At 32.0% G+C, this 24585-nt stretch overlaps 2 protein-coding genes across 2 annotated transcripts; both read right to left on the reverse strand.

The window, feature by feature from the left end:
• Nucleotides 1–7723: 7723 nt before the first annotated feature.
• LOC123885944 (peroxidase 57-like) lies at nucleotides 7724–18213 on the reverse strand. The gene is made up of 3 exons (XM_045935279.1): nucleotides 18081–18213; nucleotides 8879–8976; nucleotides 7724–8494 (listed from the first exon to the last, which is right to left on the reverse strand). The coding sequence occupies exons 1-3, from the start codon at nucleotides 18211–18213 to the stop codon at nucleotides 7724–7726; spliced, it is 1002 nt and encodes a 333-aa protein (XP_045791235.1).
• Nucleotides 18214–18988: 775 nt separating this feature from the next.
• Nucleotides 18989–21645, reverse strand: LOC123887337 (cyclic dof factor 1-like). Its single transcript, XM_045936639.1, has 2 exons — nucleotides 21271–21645; nucleotides 18989–20173 (listed from the first exon to the last, which is right to left on the reverse strand). The coding sequence occupies exons 1-2, from the start codon at nucleotides 21412–21414 to the stop codon at nucleotides 19190–19192; spliced, it is 1128 nt and encodes a 375-aa protein (XP_045792595.1). The 5' UTR covers nucleotides 21415–21645; the 3' UTR covers nucleotides 18989–19189.
• Nucleotides 21646–24585: the final 2940 nt, after the last annotated feature.

Genomic DNA, 24585 nt, shown 5'->3' on the forward strand with positions numbered 1-24585 from the left:
CAATTTTTTCTTCCACAAGCTCTCTTATAAAATGATGGCGTATATCAATGTGCTTTGTCCTACTATGCTGAATAGGATTTTTAGAAATATTTATAGCACTCAGATTATCACAGTAAAGTGTCATGACATCTTGCTCAACACTATACTCTTTCAACATTTGTCTCATCCATAATAATTGAGACCAACTACTTCCAGCTGCTATATATTCTGCCTCAGCTGTGGATAGAGACACACTATTCTGTTTCTTACTAAACCAAGATACTAGATTACTTCCCAAGAAGAAACATGCACCAGAGGTGCTTTTTCTATCATCAGCACTTCCTGCCCAATCTACATCACAATAGCCAACTAAGGTAGAATCATTACCATGAGAGTATAATATTCCATAGCCACATGTCCCATTGACATATTTGAAGATTCTTTTCACTTGAGTCAGATGACTCATTTTAGGTTCAGATTGATATCTAGCACACACTCCTACTGCAAACATGATATCAGGTCTGCTTGCTGTAAGATATAGCAAGCTTCCAATCATACTTCTGTAGAGACTTTGATCCACATCAATCCCTTTCTCATCTTTGGTAAGCTTCAAATGTGTAGGTGCAGGTGTCCTTTTGTGACTACCACCTTCCATTCCAAACTTCTTCACAATGTTTCTTGCATATTTTTCTTGAGAGATAAATATGGTGTCTTCCATTTGTTTGACCTGAAGACCTAAAAAATAAGTTAGTTCACCTACAAGACTCATTTCAAATTCAAATTGCATTTGATGCACAAAATGTTCCACCATTTGTCGTGACATTCCACCAAATACAATATCATCCACATATATCTGAGCTATCATTAGCTTCCCTTTCTCCTCTCTTACAAACAGGGTTTTATCATTGCCACCTTTCTTGTATCCATGGCTGACAAGAAACTCAGTCAATCTTTCATACCATGCTCTAGGGGCTTGTTTTAAGCCATATAGAGCTTTCTTTAGTTTGTGGACATGATTAGGAAAACTTGGATCTACAAACCCTTTTGGTTGTTCAACATATACCTCTTCATTTAGATAGCCATTTAGGAATGCACTCTTTACATATTTTCATCAGTTTTGTTCTTGTAGACCCACTTTGTACCAATAACATTTATACCATCTGGTCTAGGTACTAGATCCCATACCTCACTTCTTTTGAACTGAGTTAGTTCCTCCTGCATAGCATTGATCCAGTATTCATCAGTCAAGGCTTCTTTAACATTCTTTGGTTCAATCTTGGATATGAAGCCTGAGTTAGAGATTGCTTCTTTTGATCTTCTTGTTGCAATTCCTTGATATGGATTTCCAATGACAAGTTCCAGAGGATGATTCTTCTGTGTTCTAGTAGATGGTCCCTTGTTTGGTCTAGGAGCCTCTGTAGTAGATTCAGAATGTTGATCAGGTTCAGGTTCAGTTTGATCATCATCTAGTGCAGGGACAGGTGTGATGACATCTGTCTCTTCAGTTGGATCTGTACTTGTTGTATCACTATCATCAACAACAACATTGATTGATTCCATCATAGTTCTTGTTCAGGAGTTAAAAACTCTGTAGGCTCTGCTGTTGGTTGAGTAACCTAAAAATATCCCCTCATCACTTTTGGGATCCAATTTTCTCCTAGGTTCTCTATCTGCCAAAATGTAACATTTTGATCCAAACACATGGAAGTATTTCACAGTAGGCTTTCTATTCTTCCATAGTTCATACAGTGTTGTAGCAGTACCTTTTCTTAATGTTACTCTATTGTGAATGTAACATGCTGTATTCATGGCTTCAGCCCAGAACTTGTAAGGAAGATTTTTGGCATGCAACATCACTCTAGCAGACTCTTGTAAAGTTCTGTTCTTTCTTTCAACTACACCATTTTGTTGAGGTGTAATTGGTGAAGAGAATTCATGAGCTATCCCTTCAGCAGCACAAAATTCAGCAAATTTAGAGTTTTCAAACTCCTTACCATGGTCACTTCTGATTCTTACAATTCCACAATCTTTCTCCTTTTGAAGTTGTAAGCAAAGATTTTTGAATTCTTCAAAAGTCTCGGATTTTTCCCTAATGAAATTGACCCAAGTATATCTAGAGAAGTCATCAACAACAACAAAAACATATTTCTTACCTTCAAGACTCTCAACTTGTATGGGCCCCATCAGATCCATATGTAGTAACTCAAGAACTCTAGAAGTGGACAAGTGTTGCAACTTCTGGTGCGACACTTTGGTTTGCTTCCCAATCTGACATTCACCACAGATGTTTCCTTCCTGTATCTGTAAACTTGGTAGTCCTCTGATAGCTTCTTCAGATATGACTCTCTTCATACTCTTCAGGTTAAGGTGTCCTAATTTTTTATGCCACAGCTTAACCTCTTCATTTTTAGTTAAGAGACATGTAGATACATTAGCTTCTTCAAGAGGGATCCACAAGTAGCAATTATCCTTTGATCTAACACCTTTTATAAGGATGTCTCCTCCATTATTGCTGACAAGACATTCATTTTTTGTAAAGTTGACTTGCATGCCTTGATCACATAGTTGGCTTATACTGATTAGATTGGCAGTTAGCCCTTTTACAAGGAGAACATTTTCAAGTTTTGGCAGACCATGGTCAATCAGTCTTCCAATACCTTTAATTTCCCCCTTTGCTCCATCTCCAAATGTCACAAAACTTGTTGCATAAGATTTTACCTCCTTTAAATACTTTTCAACACCAGTCATGTGTCTGGAACAACCACTATCAAAGTACCAATCTTCTTTTGATGAGGCTCTGAGAGACGTATGAGCAATCAAACTTTTCTTACTGCTTTCAGCTGTATACTCCTTGATATTGGTTGTATCATCCTTTTGCTTCCATTCCATCTTTGTTTTAGACTCTTGAAGAATTTCACTTGGATACCCATACAATTTGTAGCAGTAGGGTCTTATGTGCCCCTTTCTTCCACAGTGATGACATCTCCATGAGTGGTACCTGCTTCTGTGTCTATGTATAAATCTAGGTCTCTGCCATCTTTGCTGATGTGGTGCCACATGTGGTAACACTTGTCTCTGCTGTCTAGGAGTCAGGTGTGGCGACATCCTGTCATGCATTTTTGGAGAAGGTTGTTTGCTTATCTCAGGCATGTATTTCCCTTCTTTGTTGTAGTCCATAATCCTATTAACATTTTTATATTCATACCCAATGCCTGTTTTGGCTCTACTAGGAGTAGGTAATGTTTCTAGGATTTCATCTAGATCAGTTCCTTTGAATAGCCTAAGAACATGCTTCTTTAAATTCTCAAGATGAAAGTTTAATTCAGTTACCTCTTCATTCAGATGGGCTATCTCAGTCAGTTGTTTGACCTTGTCTGCTTCTAAGTTGGTGATAATTGCCTTCTGTTCCTCAATGGTCTTCAAACTTTCTTCACATTTAGCACTAAATCAGAGATTTTTGACAGATTGGCAGTTTTCTCAGTTTGCAACTTAGTAATTGTTTCTCTTTGCTCTTCAGAGACTCGGCAGACTTCTTCACTCTTCAGACATAGTTTTTTATATGATTCAGCAAGTTCATCAAAGGTCAGTTCTTCCTCACATGATTCAGTGTCAGATGTACATACGCTTGTCAATGCATGTATAGCCTTTGCAGCATCAGCTTCTCCTTCAGAATCTTCATCTGACCAAGTTACAGTTAACCCCTTCTTCTGTTTCTTCAGGAAGGTTCCACATTCACTTCTAATGTGACCATACCCCTCACATTCATGACATTGAACACCTTTATTTGGAGCTGATTTCTCATCTGTTACAGGTTTTCTGAAATTCCTGTAAGTGTTGCGACCAGTGTCAGCTGCACCTGTCTTTGAGCGTTTGTCCATTCTCTTTAGCACCTTATTAAATTGTTTTCCCAAAAGAACCATTGCATCAGAGATGCTACTTTCAGACTCTGTGTCACTCTGTTGATCTTCTTCCTCAGCATTCGAGACAAAAGCAATGCTTTTGTTTTTCTTATCCGTCTTTTCATTTGTAGCTACCTCATAGGTTTGTAATGAACCAACCAGTTCATCCAGCTTCATTTCTGTGATGTCCTTTGCTTCTTCTATAGTTGTGACTTTCATGTCAAACTTCTTAGGTAAAGACCTAAGCATTTTCCTTACCAGCTTTTCTTCAGGTATCTTCTCACCCAAGGCATCAAATTGATTATCATAATCAAGTATGGTCATGTGAAAATCCTGAATGGTTTCATCATCATTCATTCTTAGATTCTCAAACTTAGTGGTTAGGAGTTGTAGCTTTGACAGCTTCACTTTAGAGGTACCTTCATGAACAGTCTCAAGGATGGTCCAAGCTTCCTTAGCAGAGACACACTTTTTGATGAGTCTGAATATGTGCTTGTCAACACCATTATATAGTGCATATAATGCTTTTGAGTTTGCAAGAGCAAGCTCATCCTCTTCTTTGGACCATTCTTCAGCAGATTTCAACTCAAGAGTTGGTTTACCATCTTTGTCCATCTTCACAGGTGGAGTCCACCCTCTCAGAACTGCCTTCCATGTCTTGCTATCAATTTGTTTTAGGAAGGCCATCATGCGGGACTTCCAATAGTCATAATTTGAAGCACCAACCAGAAGAGGTGGTCTGGTAACAAACCCTCCTTCTTTGTCCATCCTTGCCAGAAAAAGTTTCCCTGGAGCTCACCCTAAAATTCAGAACAGGGTGCCTGCTCTGATGCCAATTGAAATTCCTGGCACACAGTGGACAGGTGTTGATCAAGGTGTATCAACACTTGTCTGTTGTAGACAGATGTTGTTACCGGTGCACCAACACTTGTCTATAAACAGAGCATAAAACATAAAACAATAAAAACAGCAAAGTAAACAACACACAAGAGTTGTTAACCCAGTTCAGCCTAAACCCTACTCTGGGGGATACCAATCCAGGAATGAAGTCCACTATCAGCAGTATTACTTCGAAGCTAAACTCACCCGTTTACAACTTCTCACTTAATCACTACCCAATGCACTTCTACCTAGGAACTCCTAGATATGAGACCCCGTCCCAATTCTCACCTTAACAACACAGACAGCGTTGTTATAAACTTCAACGATTACAAACGGTGGAGACACACTCCTAAGAAACTAGGATTCACTCTTGCTTAAAAGCTTGCGAGCAAACCACACAACACAATAGAACAATCTCCGTACTTCAAAGCTTAGGAGAAGTTCACACTTACAACTCAATAAACTCAGGTCCTAAGCTTGCATCAATGAGATACAAGAAAGGCTCACAATTAACACTCTAAAATCCCTAAAAACACACGCTTTGTAAGACACGATTTTAGATACTTGAAACCATATGCTTGCCTTCGTATTTATAGTAGTAGAACGACTTGGGCTTCAAGACAAAATTAGGGCTTCTAGAATTGCGGCAGCAGCTGATATATTTTTGAACATAATAGTTCTATTTTTGAAACACAAAAATATATTTTCCAAAAATATAATTCCTTTAGAAAATATAACTAGGGTTCGGCTGCCTCCTGAAACACATTAAACACGTGCGCCTTCCTCTGTAAGAAACCTTGAAACAATTCTTCAATCAAATCTTCAAAAGATTGAGTAGAAATTAAAAACTGCTAGCTGGCGCGCACAGATACACAGACAGGTGTTGTTCCAAAGTGTACCAACATTTGTCACAACACTTGGGGTCAGCACATATGTCTCAACACTTGGCTAAAATATGTTTTTGCAAAATGTAGCCAACATACAAAAACCCAACACATATGAAGTAGGCGATTCACCAATTCCATGATATATAGAATCTTTAAATTAACTTGTTTGTAGTTGTTTTTTGTGTTTTATTTTGTTTTTTTAGGTTCGAGGTAGATGGAGGGGAGGTGAGGTGGTAATCTTGACAAAAAAATGTTTCTTTTTATTAATTTTTTTTTAAAAAAAAATTATTCTTGAAAAAAAAAAATTTAAAAAAATTTTAAATTTTTTTTTTCAAAAATAAAAAATGTTTTTTTTTTAAAAAAATGATTTAATAAAAAGAAATTTTTTTTTTGTCAAGATTAACCCTCCATCTACCTCGAACCAAACAGGCCCTATGGACAATAAAAAACATGCGAGAATCTTTAAATTTTCTAGTGATGTCTTTCACTCTTGCTTAGAGCCGTAAAAAATGGGCGAGCTAATGGGCCGGCCCATTAGCCCACGGGCTTGAGCGGATCGGGCCTCAAAAAATCTAGCTCAAATAAAATCGGGCCTTTTTGGCTCAAGCCCATGTAGCCCAAATGAAATTGGGTTGGGCCGGGCTAGCCCATTGGGCTTCGGGCCGGCCCATTATCGAAAAGATTATGTCATTTTTGTAAAAATAATATCAATTAAACATAAAAAATTATCATCTAATTGAAAACTTATTATAAAAAATATAGTTAAATGTGTAAGCATAATAAAAAGGGTCATATTTACCTAAAACTTTTTAAAAACTTAAGTTTATAATTTAGTAATTTGATTTAATTTCTTTTATAAGAATCAAACTTGAGTTTAATTGATATTTAGTGTTGATGTAAAAATTATTCACACTTGCATACAATTATATCTCGATAAAATTAATAATTATGAGGAACTAATACATCAAAATCATGTATTAAAAGATCGAATAAATGAAGAAAAAAATGAAATGGGTCAAGCTCATTAGCCCACATGGCCCATACGGGTTGGGCGGGCTCATAAATATGTAACCCAATAATAACTGGATCGAGCTAGGCTAGCCCATACATATTGTTTGACCACTGAGCCGAACCGGGCCAGCCCATTTAACAGCTTTACTCTTGCTCCCGTATCACAGTTTGAGATTTGATGGAGAAATTAAAATAAATTCATATTCTTTCATCAAGTCACCAAGTTGCGAATCTTAGATAATCTTCTCATTTAAAAAACCTTTAGATAATCTTCTCATTTAAAAAACTTTTAAATAATATATTAATTAATTAAATTCATTTAAAAATGCTAACATAAAATAATAAAAAATATTGATTTTAAAATTGTATTCCAAGCATTGATTCATTACCTCGTAAAAAATATCACTATGGGATTGCATAAAAATATATATATAAAATGTGTCGTGTTTTGTTTTTGTCAAGTTGACCCGTCAAAATAGAAAAAAAACTTCAAAACTAATCCATCAAAATTCAGTGGAATGTGACAATCATTTATTTATACTTGAAATAAAATCCTAAGTTTATTGTCCCAAAAATAAGTTTATTGCTAGATCAGACGCTATTATCGGAGTTTGAATTTCAATTCATTCATTTTATGTGTCTGAATTTTTAGTGATTTATCATTTTATTTATGTATCGAAAAAAATTAGTCTAATAGATATCATTTAAGTCGACGTTAAACCCACTATAAAATTATCAAATGAAACCATTGAAAAATGTATTACTAAAATTATTAATAATATTTACTGACAGCCGAAACCATAGGTAGAGGTTTTTTTAATAATGGTTTTCATGGATTTACCTGCAATGAAAATAGTAAAAAATTAAATATATTATAGTGTTTAATTCATATATTCAAACTAATAATTCATTACATTCATATAGTCAAACTATTAATTCATTACACGTATGATATATTATGGTATAATAACATGGTGACCTAATAGAAAAGCCACTCTTATTTTTGTAGTAGAAAAACCAAGAACATTAAAATAAAAAAGACAAATTAAAACAATAAATCAACATTCAAATATCTTTATTGAAAGCCCTGCAATTTCTTCTGATTTCACCTTCATTACCAACCAAAACATCAATTCTTCCAAGCTTATTCCAAGAAACTCCAAATCTATCCCAAAAGTTAAAATTACCACTTGCAAAATTCCTAACCAATTTTCTAGAAAGAGGATCCAAAGCAAGTTGTTGATCAATTTTAAGTATCCCTCTCTTATTAATAATTTGTTTGTAAAATTTATTGTCAAAATCAAAAGGTGTTTCTACATCCAAAAACACTGAAGTATGATTCCCTGAAGGGTTAAATATTGATCCACACTGTTTAACCAAATAAGCATTTAAATTAGGATCCATTGTAGGGTCAATTCTTCCTGACCTAAAACTTGATAGCCTATTTTGAAAAAAATTGCATTTAGAAAATCCAATAGTGTGTGCTCCAATAAGGGTCACCATGTCTTCTAATGTTAACCCTTTTGAGTTAAATTTTTTTAGAGCTTGTGGCACATTAAGTAATGTTCCAGGAATGGTCACATTTAAGGCATTTGATACTAACCCATCTCTTCTTCCTGTTAAGACATGGTATCTTGGTCCATTTGCTAATGCAATTGCTTCCCTTGTGGCCATTGTTATGATATCCGCACACGAAACGGTTTCGGGGCATTGTTGTTCTAAGGCACTCTTGATGTCGTCAATTAGGTTAAATCCTCGAAGTGTTAGGTTTGGTCTTGCTTCTTTCTCTGATTTTCTATTTTCTTTTGAATCTATTAGAATCGAAGCGTCACAGCCCTGAAATAAAATTTAAAAAAAAAAATGGAATAAAATTAGTGTCTCTAACTTAAGAAATTCATGCACCACGTAATCAATTAGATTGTTCGATCAAGACCATATTATTTACATTTTAATTAAGTTTTGTAAAACATATGTAAAGTGATTTATACAGAAACTCAAAATTTAAATCTCATGATTGAACAGTCCAAACATGCTAATTGCATGTCGGCATATTTCTTATACACACAAAATTCGGATCCAATTTTGTTTGAAGGCAATAATCATCATTTAAAATCAAAATTGATATATTATATGTTGCATAAAATATGAAAATAAATACAATGATTAAAATTATAAATTTAATAATTGATATGGAAAGAAAAAAAATAACAAGGATCTTACATTGGAAATGCAATCATGATAGTGCAAACGAATCAAGGCACCAACAATAGTTACATCATTTTGGTAATAGTTTTGCACAACCTCACTTACAATTTCCTCTGCAATAGGGCATGTAAAGCTATAATAGCCAAACCTTAGTTGAGCCAATGTGAAAGGAAGAATAAAGAAGAATATAATTAAGATTGTAATGAACTTCATTTTGAGTGTGTTTGTCTATGATAATTGCTTCTTTGATCTTATTGCAAATGCTATATATCATCTATTAATTATAAATTATGAATTTTATAATAAATTTTGATTGTGCTTGCCAATAAAGAATTTCCTTTTTTTTTCTTCTTGTTCATTTCAATTGTTTTTGAAATTTTTAGTTTATGCTATTAAAAGATATAAGTAGCATATTTGTCCAATATAGCTTGAAGTGTAAAATTTCGTAGGCTTCTATTTTTTTTCAATGTAACAAAAGTATTGAATACTTTGATTATGACAATTTTCTACATTATTTAATTTACAATGTTATTTTCACCTAACTATTTCTTTTTATGCATTATGTTAGTTATCAAAGAAAGCATTCTTCTTTTTTACATTGTTTTTATGGCATAAAAATTAGTTGTAGAATATAATGTACATATTCTTTTTACGTTATAATAAAGTTTAAATGTGAAATTCATTGAACATGACTAATTAATTATCCATATACGAAATATTCTCATTAACTACGAAACTTGAAGAAATTGTTGTATGAGATATATGAGATGTATATAATTAAGATGTGTTCTGGACTGGGCGAAGAGCTGGCTCAATCACTTTCTGCCCGATATTTGGGGCATAGCCCAATAAGGGGAGACTTCCCCGACACGTCAGCCAATGACGTGTCTTGCTCGACATAACGGAGGAGCAGCACGTTAAACACGTGTTCATCTATCCACGCATGTTGATCCATTCCACCATAGCTTAACAGCTAAGCAGCACATTTAGCACGTGCTCATCCATTCAGCCACAACTGTCACGGAGCTTATCCCTTACCCGCGAATAGCGGAACGGCTCCAACCAAGATAGAAGCAAATAACGGCCTCCCCTACGATACAGGGACTATCTTGGCAGTTGAGTCTATTGGGCCGGTTATCCCGGCCCAATAGGCCAACCTTTGGCCCAGCGCTGGGGGCAACTATATAAGCTCTCCTAGACAGGAGAGCCAGGTATTCAAAACCATTACTCAATATACTTTCTCTCTCTTCTCTTGTATCTCTCTCATTCTCTTGCTGACTTAAGCATCGGAGTGCCTGCAGGTACAAACCCCCCCTTCGGTGTGGACGATTGCTCAACGGACCGGCCATCAACCTTTCTGATCATCAGGTTAGATCAAGATGTATCTTTATCTATTACATCGACCTACTATGTCTAATATGATGAATCCCAATCTATGGTTTTAATAGAAAATATGGATAAAAGAAAAATGTATTATCGACTTTGTGTATTTCTCTTTCAAAATGGAAAAGAGATTTGAATGCTCTTTATTTCTTATAAGAAATAAAGGATGGGATGTAGGTTTGAAGCAAAAATTCTCTTTTCTTTTCTTTAGTATTTAATCTGCGTGAATTTTACTGTTAGATTCTTTATCACAAAAAACAAATAAAATCTAGATATTTGATTTAAATGGTTAATGAGTTCCTCCTAAAATGAATGGTTTAAGATAATTTGAATTCAATTTCTAGTAGCAACAATTTTTTACTACATCAAATGGTTAATGATTTAAATGGTTAATGAGTTCCTCCTAGAATGAGGCAGAGTTAGGACTAGTTAGAGACACACGTGACAGCTTATGACACATGGAGCCACTTAGGTAATGATACCAATGTTTTTAACAAAAAAGTGGAACCTGGGGCAATAATACTTAAATAGAGTAAGGGTAACCATTAACTAGGCTATGAACAGTTTGTAATAGAAATAGGGAACGATTGTTTCTGAACCTATTTTTAATAGTCTAATTCCTGATAAAGGGAATAACCACCAAACAGGAGTAAGGGAGGGATCCGACCACACTTAACCACCTCGCGTGGACACACATGCACCATTTACTTTTCTGTCATTTAATTTCCTGTCATTTACTATTACCCGCAAAGATACCTTTCAAACAAACAAAGCGAAAGCAACTATCCATATTCCTAAGCAAAACTAGTAATTTTGGCACAATCCCTGTGGAGAACGATAAACTTATCATTTTATTACTTGATAGTGATTCTGTGCACTTGCAGAACCACCGTCAATAATCCACCACCTCCTCCCTTACACGACTCGGTCCCTCCACCCACCCATTTGAAGTCCTTAAAGCCACCAACTTATTTCTTCTACTCCTTATCTTGATGCAATTTTGAAAATATTTTGAATTAGTATCCCCTTCCTTCAACCACCTAGATCGAGAGCGTTGGAAAGTCATAACCTCGATATTTTTTAAGATAATCCAAGCTCCTCGAAAAGTTTCTTCCTTCTCATAGCCTCCCCTTCCACTAAACCGAGAGATTCGCTTTTGATATCTAACACCTCAATTCTGTCAATCAACCTCTTCTTAGTTTGATCAAGCTCCCCAAAAGTCCTCCCACTCCACTCCTTAATCACCACCTTTAGCCCCTTTAGTCTCTCTTTGAGAACAAAACCAATCCACCCTTCAAAACTTTGCGACTCTCATGCTTTAGTAACGACCTCTTTGAACTCTCTATGTTGAAGCCAAAAGTTGTTTCGGCCCCCAATCACTATTGCTATATTTAAGCACAAGCGGGCAATGATCCGCCATGTCTCGAGCCAAGACCCAAACATGTGGTGTCCCCCAAACATCAAACCATGAAGGAGATACAAGCACTCTATCCAACCTACTCATAGTCACCCCGTTAGGATGGAACCAAGTAAAACTTCTACCAATGAGCGACATATCTACTAACTCCAAATTGTTCAAAAAATTATCAAACGCCACCATCTCTAATGAGCGGCCTCCCAACAAGTTCACCCGCACACCTTTCCTTTCATGACGATCCCTCACCGAATTAAAATCACCTAAAACACACCATAAGCCCTCTCTGAAACCCATCTTGGACATAAGAATATCACTCCACAATTTTTCTTTTGCAGGCAAGTTACATTTCGCATAAACATTTATGATAAAACATCTTCTAAGCTCACCAACTAGCTCCAAACACACTCCAACAAAATCGTCACCAATAAAAGAGAAAACTATTTTGTTCATGCAGAGATTTGAACTATGTCCTTTAAAATTAAAATTTTAATCTCATATTATTAATTAAGATAGCACTTTATGTACTATTGATTATTTGTTGTCTTAACTACATTATATTGGACAATGGTTTGTTCATTGCAAATTGAAATTTTGTCATATTTTGAGAACAAACAAAAATTCACCTTTAAAGTTGACCTTTTTATTTTTCTAGATATTATTGAAATATTAACTACAAAAGAAGAACTCACATAATAGAATTTGCCATAGTTGAATTAGGTTGTTCTAGGGTTAGGGTTTATGCCCGCCATTGGCACCGCCACCTTCGATTATACCTTGGAAGTTTTTTTACTATCATAATGTAAGAGCCGAATCTTATATAGAGTCTTGTACAATAATTTCATAATGAAATAAACAGGTAAAAGACAACATAGAATCATTTCGCTGCGCCATCTAGTCCAACCATCGCAATGCCACCTTCTTACCTTGTCCAGCCTATTTATCTGAAAAAATAAAGGCAATGGGTTAAGATTATATGTCTCAATGATTTCCAACTAACTTAGATGTTAGTATGTCAAATTCTCGACTTATCAATTGTTTGGGGGAAAGTATTTTCACATTACATATAATTATTTTCTAACATAAAGGTGTAACACACAGTTAAATTATCTTATCATTTTTAAAATTCAAAGCACAATTAAATTATGTTGATCTACATTTATATCAGCGACAGTATATAAATGGTGATAGTCTGATTTTATTCCTAGTTAATATACGGGAATCCATAAAGGCATGAAGGTAATCTTAATAATAAATAGTAGTGGAATGATCAAATAATATACTTGAAGTTATTTTTTAAAAGGTTCTTGAAATGATACAAACTTCCGATTGCAAAAGGACTAACAATATACCTTGAAGTTATTTTTTAAACATCAGACAACACAAAATTTGTTCAATACCTTGAATTTTATCTTGTGTTATTATGTTATGTATTGTTTTTTCCAATACTTACAAAAAGCTTAGAAGAACTAAGTACTTTAATCAAGTGACAAATGTTATATATTTGTCCTAAAATTATCTTTTACTTTATTATGTTTTATGATTCAATAATAAAACTACACATTATTACTATTATATTACTTTTTATTTTTTTAATTTATTTTTTTATTTATACTATTTTTTTTATGAACTAAGGATATAATGACATCAATATGCAGAATACACACACTTTATGTGTTTTTTATGCAAATTTACATTCAATTTTATTTAATCAAAACATTATTTTTTTAAAACTTTATCGTTACAATTTTACTTTGTGTTTGACACAGACTCATACACTAGTTGTATTTAAGAGATGGGTGTAGGGAATCAATACATACAATTAATGCATAACATTGAAAACATACATTGATTTTAGTGCAATCTACGTAATATATACATACATTAATATCATTGCAATGGTAATTGAACAAGCTTATTTCAAAGAGAAGTCTCGGGAATCAGCTCATACAATTAATGTATATAGGAAATCAGCACACACAATGAATGCATAGCTTTGAAAAATGTGTATTTTAATGAAATTTTTGTAATATATACATACTTTGATGTCATTATACTAGGAATTGAACAAACTTATTTAAGAGAGAAGTCTATCGAATTGACGCACATAATTAATGCATAAAATTTGAAAAATAGGTATATTTTAAAGTAATTTGGTAATACAAATATATTTAATGACAGTGTAAACGTCAAACAATATTTAAGAAAGGAGTATAGGAAAATGACGCTCATAATTAATGCATAGCATTGTGAATCAGCACACACAATTAATGTATAATATTAAAAATTAAATATGTATATTTTAATGCAATTTGATAATACATGCATATATTAATGATACTGTATTGGTAAACGTCAAACAGTATTTAAGAAATGAGTATAGGAAATCAGCACACACAATGAATGCATAACTTTGAAAAATATGTATATTTTAATGAAATTTTTGTAATATATACATACTTTGATGTCATTGTAGTGGGAATTGAACAAACTTAATAAAGAGAGAAGTCTATGGAATTGACGCACGCAATTAATGCATAAAATTTGAAAAATATGTACTCCCTCTATTCCAAATTATAAAGAAAAAATTCCCATTTTTTTGTCCCAAACTATAAGGAAAAAACCATTTTCAAGAATATTTTTTTCCTTAATCTCATAAAATTAAATACAAATTGCATTTAATTTTTTCTCTCTCTCCTTTTCTCAATAAACAACAACCAATAAAAATTATTTTTACATCTTCTCATGCAACTTATTCCAATAAAAACCCACAAAAACATATTTCAAATTATCATGTTGTATTTTTTCTTGATAAATGTGATTTTTGTTTTTTCTCTTGTAATTTGGAACGGAGGGAATATATTTTAAAGTAATTTGGTAATACATATATATTAATGACATTGTAAAGTAAACGTCAAACAATATTTAAGAAAGGAGTATAAGGAATCGGTGCTCATGATTAATGCATAGAATTGGGAAAATCTGTATATTTTAATTCAATTTTTGATAATACGCATATATATTTATATTCATATATGAACATGGGTATATATATATATATATAACTTACACGAAACATATATTTATACTCATATTTATATGGGGCCTTTTTATGTAATTTATATGAGACCTATATTTATACTCATATATTAATTTGCAGAATTTTTTTAATTTATACTGAGCTTATATTTAAACTCATATTTTAAAATGGGGGCCTATTTTTCTCATTTCTTTATTTTCTTCCTCCATTTCTTCTTCATCTTCATAAACTCGTCGTCTAAACCCAAAATTCCAGAAAAAAGAAAATCCAAAATTGTAAAAATTCTAACTTTTTTTTTAAAATACTTAAATCTCTAATAACTTGTTAATTTGTAATTCAATCTTATTTTAATTGAAGTTAGTTAGAAGATTTTGTTACACAAGTCTAGTTTAGAGAGAGCACTATATACAGCGTGTATTGTGAAAAATGTAACTCAATCTCTTATCATTAAAACATTATGGGTGTGTTTGGTAAGTCCAATAAGCTAGCTTATAGCTTATTGGACTAGCATATAAACTTTTTTGAAAAATATAAAAGTGTTTAGTTAAAAATAATTTCTCACGAGTTTATAGTTTTTTTTAGATGTTATTTCAAGTAGTGTCCGAGCTTATAGCTTTTTACAATTTTTTCCATTTTAATTTTATTATTTTTTATAAAATAAAAAACTACCCACTACATATAAATGTCTTTTTATGTCTTTTTATATTTATCAATCATTTAAAAAGCTAATTTTACCAAATATTTTAATTTCAATTAGCTAGTTAATTTTCAGCTATCAGCTATAAGCTAGCTTTTCATCTATCAACTAGCTTATAAACTAACTTATAGTTTAATTTTACCAAACAGATGCTATATTATCGCAACTTTCTTCTTTGTTATTCCTTCTTCAACTTTCTGTGTTTGTATGCTAAGTGCATATATAGGAGTACAACCAACATAGATGTTCAAACAAAATACCTGTTCAAATTATAAAGAAATTTTAAAATTCAAATTTGGACTCCTCCAATAACATTTTTAATAATGGTCATATATATCTAACATGAAAGAGTAGTTTAAGTGGTGCATAATACACAAGTCATGAATATTCCTAGCTTAAGCGTATGGAAAAAATTCGGTTGGGAGGAGAGAACTCATCTTGTGTGTCCCACAAGTTTTCCGACGGAGATTAATCTTCGCTAACGGCAGTGGAAACTTCATACTAATATCATGGTAACCCCAAAAAAAAAAAGTACACTAGTCATAAATAACATATTACAACGAATACGAATACTTTCTGTGTTTGTATGCTAAGTGCATATATAGGAGTACGGAACCAACATAGATGTTCAAACAAAATACCTGTTCAAATTATAAAGAAATTTTAAAATTCAAATTTGGACTCCTCCAATAACATTTTTAATAATGGTCATATATATCTAACATGAAAGAGTAGTTTAAGTGGTGCATAATACACAAGTCATGAATATTCCTAGCTCAAGCGTATGGAAAAAATTCGGTTGGGAGGAGAGAACTCATCTTGTGTGTCCCACAAGTTTTCCGACGGAGATTAATCTTCGCTAACGGCAGTGGAAACTTCATACTAATATCATGGTAACCCCAAAAAAAAATGTACACTAGTCATAAATAACATATTACAACGAATACGAATACTTTCTGTGTTTGTATGCTAAGTGCATATATAGGAGTACGGAACCAACATAGATGTTCAAACAAAATACCTGTTCAAATTATAAAGAAATTTTAAAATTCAAATTTGGACTCCTCCAATAACATTTTTAATAATGGTCATATATATCTAACATGAAAGAGTAGTTTAAGTGGTGCATAATACACAAGTCATGAATATTCCTAGCTCAAGCGTATGGAAAAAATTCGGTTGGGAGGAGAGAACTCATCTTGTGTGTCCCACAAGTTTTCCGACGGAGATTAATCTTCGCTAACGGCAGTGAAAACTTCATACTAATATCATGGTAACCCCAAAAAAAAAAAGTACACTAGTCATAAATAACATATTACAACGAATACGAATTTTACAAAATTCACAGTTTGATTGAAAATTTATTGATCATCTATAATTTTTTAAAAAAAATTAAAAAAATCAATCTATATGTTATTAAAACTTATCAAGATTAGCTATAAAAAAATAAAAAAAAATAAAAAAAAACTTATCAAGATTAATGATATTTTAGATTTTCTTTTTACCTTTATGAATCTAACTATATATTAAACAACCAAAAAATATATACATTTTAATAAATAACCCCCACTAATAAATAAAATTCTAAATATATAAAACTAATCTTTTATTTATATTGATCTTTTTTATAAATAACACCAAAATAAATTTGTCAAAATAAAGAATAGATAAATATATAGCAAATTCAAACTTTTTACTTTTTGCTTAAACTATGTTACTCCTCATCCCAAAATGAGTGTACTATTTGACTATATACACTATTCACATATCTTGTTTTGACCCTATTTTTTTACTAATAAATAAAAATAAATATTAGCATATAAGATATTGTTGAATTCATCTTGATGAGTATTTTCAAAATATCATATTTTTATAATTTTTACTATTATATAATTAAATATATTAATCGTCAAAGTTATGCATGACATCAATCAACTAACTCACTCGCGGGAGTAAGAAAAAAAAAGATTGTAGAACAATGAGATGGAGTACGAAGACATATGGGGTGATGACAGGTGGCATATGAGTCATCAAACAGATGAATGAGAGCCAAGAGATGCAGTGGCTAAAAAGTGATTCCTAAGAATGGTGATGTGATGATAAAATATGAGAGAGAAAGAAAAAAGGGACCCACCCAAAATGTAAAAGGGCCAAAAAGTGATGTCGACTTTGATTGGATTCGCTTTTTACATCGCTATCATCGTGGAAAATATATTTATTTTTCTAAAAATTCTCGCTAAGGTGTATCTTAATATACATTTTTAGGTCATTATTATATAAAAAAAAAAATTATGTTTTAAATTTATTAGAAAATCGATGTAATTGGTTCAGTATAGACTAGATATAACAGTTTTTGCATTGAACTTAAAAAGTGATTTTTTTAGTACATATTTTTTTTTAACCAAACAAACTTACTGCATTTCATTAATTATTAAAAGTTCAATACATGAAGGAATAATCTCAAATCTATGGAAACTAGTCCAGGAATTGGCCGCCCTAGCTAAATTGTGAGCAACCGAATTCACTTGTCTCCTAATAAACTTAACTTCAAAGTTTTCACATGATAACATAACAAGAATAATTTCATTGACGATTGAGAGAAACTCTGAATTGTCTCGCCGTTTGGTACGAATAGCATCAACCAACACTTGAGAGTCACTTTCAAACTGGACGCTTTCAAAACCTCTACTCTTAGCTTCATTCATAGCTTGCAAAAGTGCCCATGCTTCACCCTCCTCTGTTGATAAAGTCAGTTGCTGCCACTGCGTAATTCCAGCCATAAACTCACCAGAATTATTACGAAAACAAGCACCCATCGCGGTCCTACCTGCACCGACAAAAAATACTGCATCTACATTGCACTTTAACCAACCTATCCGAGGCTTTTCCCACCGACTGGTGCTGACAGGCGGATCAACCTGATCATCGTTACTTCGCAACTTATGGACGGCAATCCACTCGTTCCACTGATCAAACGCAGCCCGGCCAATTTGGATTGGGCTTCTAAGATATATTAAAAATACTAGTTATATTAAAAATTACATCAATTGACTTTGGAAAAATTGAATATACAAGTTTTAAAAAAAATATATGTTTATATTAAGTTGTTTATCATGTGTCTTTAGAGTACATATTGACATTTGCTTTTTTAAAATCATTGCATGCAGTTGTAGAGATTAATTATCGAAGCAACTCAGATCTATTTAAGTGTTGATATATCTCTTAACAAATATTATTTCATATGTATTTGTTCATGTATGAAACTCAAGACCAAATGATTAAGAAACTCAAACATTTACCTAAAAATGATATCGAAACAGAAATTTAGGTTCTATTAACCCAACAACAACATTTGACGCTACGTTGCCATGGATGGGCCGCGGGCCCGTCGACTCTCAAAGCCGCCACTGCATCCTCCACTTGTGGTGAATGTACAAAATGGAGTCTCCATGAAATATTAACAAAATTTTCTCCTTTGATAGATTGTACCATTTTGGGTGTGAGGGTGTCCAATGGGTGAATGGACAAAATGGGATGCTATGAATTATTAACAAAATTTTCACCTTTGATAGATTTTCACTCAATACACTATTTTATTTTAAAGCAAAGATATATTTAATTAACTAAATAGGCACAAACTATGCCCAAAAGAAATTACAATGCAATTTAGGCACAAGAAATTTAGTCCACCAAAATATATTACACTTGAATCCTTGTGGTATTCCCTGATCTTACAATAGGTGTCGCCCCGATCTAAATTTTTTTAAAAAAAATGTAAAATAGTATCAGAATCTATTCAAGATTTGTTTCATCAATTCTAAGAGCCTTCGGTGCGAAAACACGCATTTCCATTTCCGGTTTCTCTTCATCAGTCAAAACAGAATCTCTAGTGTGTTTGCCAAGGATTGGTGATCCATTACCTGAACATAAACTGTTACTAGTAGTTGATGAAGAAGGTGAAATGCAACCATTTGAACCAATTGAAACATTTCCATTTCCATATGAACCAGGAACATATTGCAAGCCAATGTTTGGTGTGAAAATGTTCGTAACCGCAACCATTGGCGCGTGACACCACTGCATTGTAGTAGGATACATCTGCATAGAAGATTGAACCATGGAAGTAACATTGTTCCAACTTTGATTCAATGGAATTATCCATGAAGATGCCGGGTAACTCTGCAAAGGTTTTGACCTATTTTGTTCGGATTCGGATAACTCGGTTCCTCGAGTATAACCGTTGGTCACAGAAGATACACATAATGATGATGATTCTTCTCGATTTTCCATACCATTGTTAGCACTTGCATCAACATCTAGACCGAATTTTAAGATAATACCATTATCATGTTGGATAGAGTCATTGGTTTCTAAATTTGCGGTCGAAGTTCCACCGGACGCTACAATCATGTTACGATACTGTGAACCTATGTGTTTGTTCTTCCGTCTCCCCGCACCGACAGCAACGTTTCTCATTGTTCCACCTGCGGTCCAATATCTATGACAGTTTCGACAGAAATGCCGAGGTTGATTGACATTGTAGTTGTTGAAATAACAAAATTTCGTGTCGAAACTGTTGCATCTTGGACATTGAACAATCTTGTCTGGTTTCTTTAGGACTTTGTCTTGATCTGTGCTGCTAGTTTCCATAGTATCTTCCACAGTGCTTGTAGTAACTTTTGATTCATTCTCTTCTTTAGAAGAGTTCTTTGATTTCTCAATGTTTTGAGTATGAGGCATTTCAATTCTTGTTTGCTTTGAGTTACTGCAAGCATTCTATAAAATGTAAACCATAATCAGTAGTCATACAGAACAAAGTTTTGCAACAAACATAGCATAATGGAGAAACAAAATCTTATATAGCAACAACACTAGAATAAACATGTGTCTAGTGTCTAACATGACAGTGACTGTCATGGCACTGCACACATATTGGTGTTTCAATGTCCCTGCACGTGATAGTGTCATGACATTGATACGTGCAGTGTGACAGTGAAACACTTTTATTTTCTTAAAGTACATTATATGCGTCTACGTGATGATGTCAGTATTGTGTCTGATGTCCGTATTGATGTCAGAATTATTAGAAATTTAATCATCATGTTATATTCAATTTCGACAAAAAAATTCCACATGGTACAAATTATTCGAACTTAAATCTCCTTAACAAAAACTGCTGTTTTCCAACTCCTGTGTTCGGATTAACAATGAGTTTGGCAGAATCACGTTATGTCACTATGATTTTGAAAGATACTGCAAAGCTTCAACAAAATATCACAGTGTCACATGATTTCGTCAAAATTTCAGTTTATTACACTAGCCAATCATATTATATTCATGAAAACATATCTATTTGCAATTGATCAAAAATTTCACTAAATATTTACTTGTATTCATAAGAATTAAGTCATAAGAATTCACAAGAAAGAGCACCTAGCAACTTTTGGATTTGAGTAATGTTTCAATCAAAATGAAACAGTTAATTTATTTCAGAAGTACAACAACTCACTTTCACACAAAAAGATAATATAAGTATCAAAATCATAAAAAAAAATTGAGCAGATCCAATTTATTAAATAAAATAAGTATCAAAATCATAAAAATAACCAATTTTTTTTACTAGAATTCATACAATTAACCACATATTATTAGATGAACAAGAACAAGATACATATTCTTAATTTTGTTACCAAATAAATATATTAAAAAACAAAATCAATTAGAATAATTACTCTTCAAATTTCATATGTTTTGAAAACTTAGAAAAAATTCTATTAACCGAATATAAAAAAAAAATATTTAAAAAAACTAAATTTTTATATGAAAAAATATATGAATATCAAAAAATGGTTATTGGGTATGAGAGTATTTACCATGGTTGTAGAATTGGCCGGAATCTGAGAACCCTTTTGAGATGTCGCCGGAGTATGATATTCCGGCACCGGAATCTTCTTGCCAAAGAGCATGATACTAGAATTTTTGTTATCTTTAACACTCATGTCACCTTCACCATTCATTTTTGTGATGTTTCTTTCTATTATTATTGTTGTTGTTGTTGAAACTTATGATGTTTGTAAACAGCTTAAAAACACAGAAATAGAGAAAGAAAGAATGAATGAGATATAGAAAGAGAAAGTGTTTGGTAAAAAAAGTGAAAAGCTTTTAATTTTTGACAGAACTTTTCAAAGGGAAAAAGGTTTGTAAAAAGACAAACAACCCCACAAAAAGACTTTTGAAAATTAAAAGTCACACTGCAAAAAGTACAAAAGAACATGAGTAATTATTATAGACAAAGTACTACTATCCTTTTGTGCCTTTTTTTCTTTGTTCTTTAATATTTTTCTTTACTTTTTTATGCAAGTTTTTCTTTTTACTTTTTTTGTGCAAGTTTTTCTTTTTTTAAATTCTTTTTCTTTTTTTCTTTAAACTTTAAAGCTTTATATGCCATGACACAGTTTTGTTTACAAATTTCAATTCCAAATTTGAAATTAAACAGTAATAAAGCTCTATAGAATTACTTTTACAATTACTTTATAGAAATTTTTAGACATTTAAAATAAATTGAATAGTAACAACAATAATAGATCTAGGACAAATTTGGTTAATATTTTACAATTTTTGGCTAAATTTGATATTTCAGTCCTCTCCATGTTTACATTTAATTTTCTATGAAGGGTTTTGATTTTGCCCTCTTTTTCTAGATCCGGATTTCATAATGTTGGATTTTAACGCAGTTTCACGCAGTAACAAATCGCAGCCATCCATTATAGATCAGATAGTTATGATTTAACACACAATTTTATATATTAAAATAATATCAGCCACATGTTTTAGATCAGACGGTTCTGATCTAAAACTGTGTGAAAACTGCATCTTTTTGGACAACATTAAATCATGTTCGTTCTTCTGGAGCTCTCTTTTCCTTTTAATCAAATATATATATTAGTGATCAGTTAGTTGGTCCGGTAGTGATTATCGTCGGATTTGGTAAGGATGACCACGATTCGATCTCCCGTAACTGCGATCGGAAGGAGGCTGAAATCATTTGATACCATAATTGATCTCTTGAACCAGGTTAAGTGGTCAACTGGGTAAGATACTAATGGTTAAAAAAAAATTATATATATATATTAGTGTAGTTTTCGGCTCACCTTCTTAACAATATACGGTGTATATTTAAATAATAAAATGTGTATTGGAATGTTGAGCTAAAAAAATTGATATTTTATAAAGAAAGTTGGTGTCTACTTTTTCCTTACCATTTTCAATTTCATACGACCTTTGTAATTTATATATATGTAAAGAAAAAGTTCCTTTTAATCAAAGAAAAAAGTGTTGTTGATCTTTTTCTTTTTATAATCTTTTTATGAAAGTGTCGCCATTATTTATTTATTTTTTCTTTAAGCTTGAATTATGATAATTTAAAGTTTGTTTGAGAAATAAATATATTTTTACCAATTTAAACTTAAATAATTCTTTCAATCCGACCGTAATTAAAACTTATTCTATGGACTATCAAAAAATAAGTTAATTTTTATATATTTCATCGACGTATTAAATGGTTTTCGATTAATGTCATATTTTATAGACATAGTCTATGTTATATTATCTTTTAATCTAACGGTGAATGTTGTAAGATGATTATTCGCTAAAGAATTATAAGATGTGTCTTATGTTTTTTATTTAGTAAGTGGCTAGAAATTCAATAAAGGTGAATAAATAGATTGTTCAGGGTTCAAACACAGACTCATGCATAATATATGTGATTTCTCTACCAACTGCTCTAAACTCACGGGGACAAATATGTCATATTTTTAAGTGTAATACTTTTGTGTCATTTAATCATGATTCTTCTATAATAATATATCAGCATAAATTCAACTACTTATAATGAAATTAATTGGACCGAGCACCTTTCAAAAAATAAGTTAATTTTGATATATTTCATCGACGTATTAAATGGTTTTCGATTAATGTCATATTTTATAAACATGGTCTATGTTATATTATCTTTCAATCTAACGGTGAATATTGTAAGAGGATTATTCGCTAAAGAATTATCAGATGTGTCTTATGTTTTTTGTTTAGTAAGTGGCTAGAAATTCAATAAAGGTGAATAAATAGATTGTTCAGAGTTCAAACTCAGACTCATGCATAATATATGTGATTTCTCTACCAACTGGTCTAAACTCACGGGGACAAATATGTCATATTATTAAGTGTAATACTTTTGTGTCATTTAATCATGATTCTTCTATAATAATATATCAGCATAAATTAAACCACTTAATGAAATTAATTGGACCGAGCACAATTGAATAAAATTACCTTAACTTATATCACTCACTCTTTTTAATTGCTTTTAAAGATGATTGATTCATGAATTAAAAAAACAAAAAAACAAACTTATTGATTTATATATGTGTACTCTAAAAAATTAACCAGTGGAAAAACTTGAAAGCATTAGGATATAATAGGTCAATTTTGTTATAAAATCAACATTTTTCTTATTTATAGTCAATGTGAAATTTTACAATTAACATTTAAAATTTAACAATATTTTAAAGTGTAAGTTCTCATATTTTATAGTTGATCTAATACTAAGATTCACTCGTGCTCCCTCACCAAGCCTAATCATGACTCCGATACAATCTATTGGGAAGTCCGGAGAAGTTCGGAAAAAATAATTGGACCAAATGTTTTATGATAAAAAAGAGAGATATATCATATCTCCATCAAAAACATTAAGGTATATTAGAGCTTGTGACGATCAAATCTAGGACCTTATACATTTTATCTAAATATTTTACTACTAAACTAAATTTAATGGCTTAAAAAATTTATTTTTTAATTAATTGAATAACTGATGTATTTGATATATAATTTGAAGGAATATTAATTATCCACTAATTTTTATTAAACATATTTTTTTGGCAAATAAAGTGGATTCTTCTCTCCAATCGAATTTTTTTATCTTTAGTGTCCGTTTAGTATGATGAAAAGAAAGTGAAATGAAAAAAAGTTACACAAATTAATGAATTAATTTGGACTAACTTTAGTTAAATTTTAAACTCATACTTTAACTTCTACCTATGAAATAAAATATCTCTATCAATTAAGTTAAATTCCATGTAAACATAACTAGTACTCCCTCCGATCCTTATTATAAGAGAAATTTCAGTTTTTAG

Source organism: Trifolium pratense, linkage group LG5, assembly GCF_020283565.1.
Source record: "Trifolium pratense cultivar HEN17-A07 linkage group LG5, ARS_RC_1.1, whole genome shotgun sequence".
NCBI classification, from domain to species: domain Eukaryota; kingdom Viridiplantae; phylum Streptophyta; class Magnoliopsida; order Fabales; family Fabaceae; genus Trifolium; species Trifolium pratense.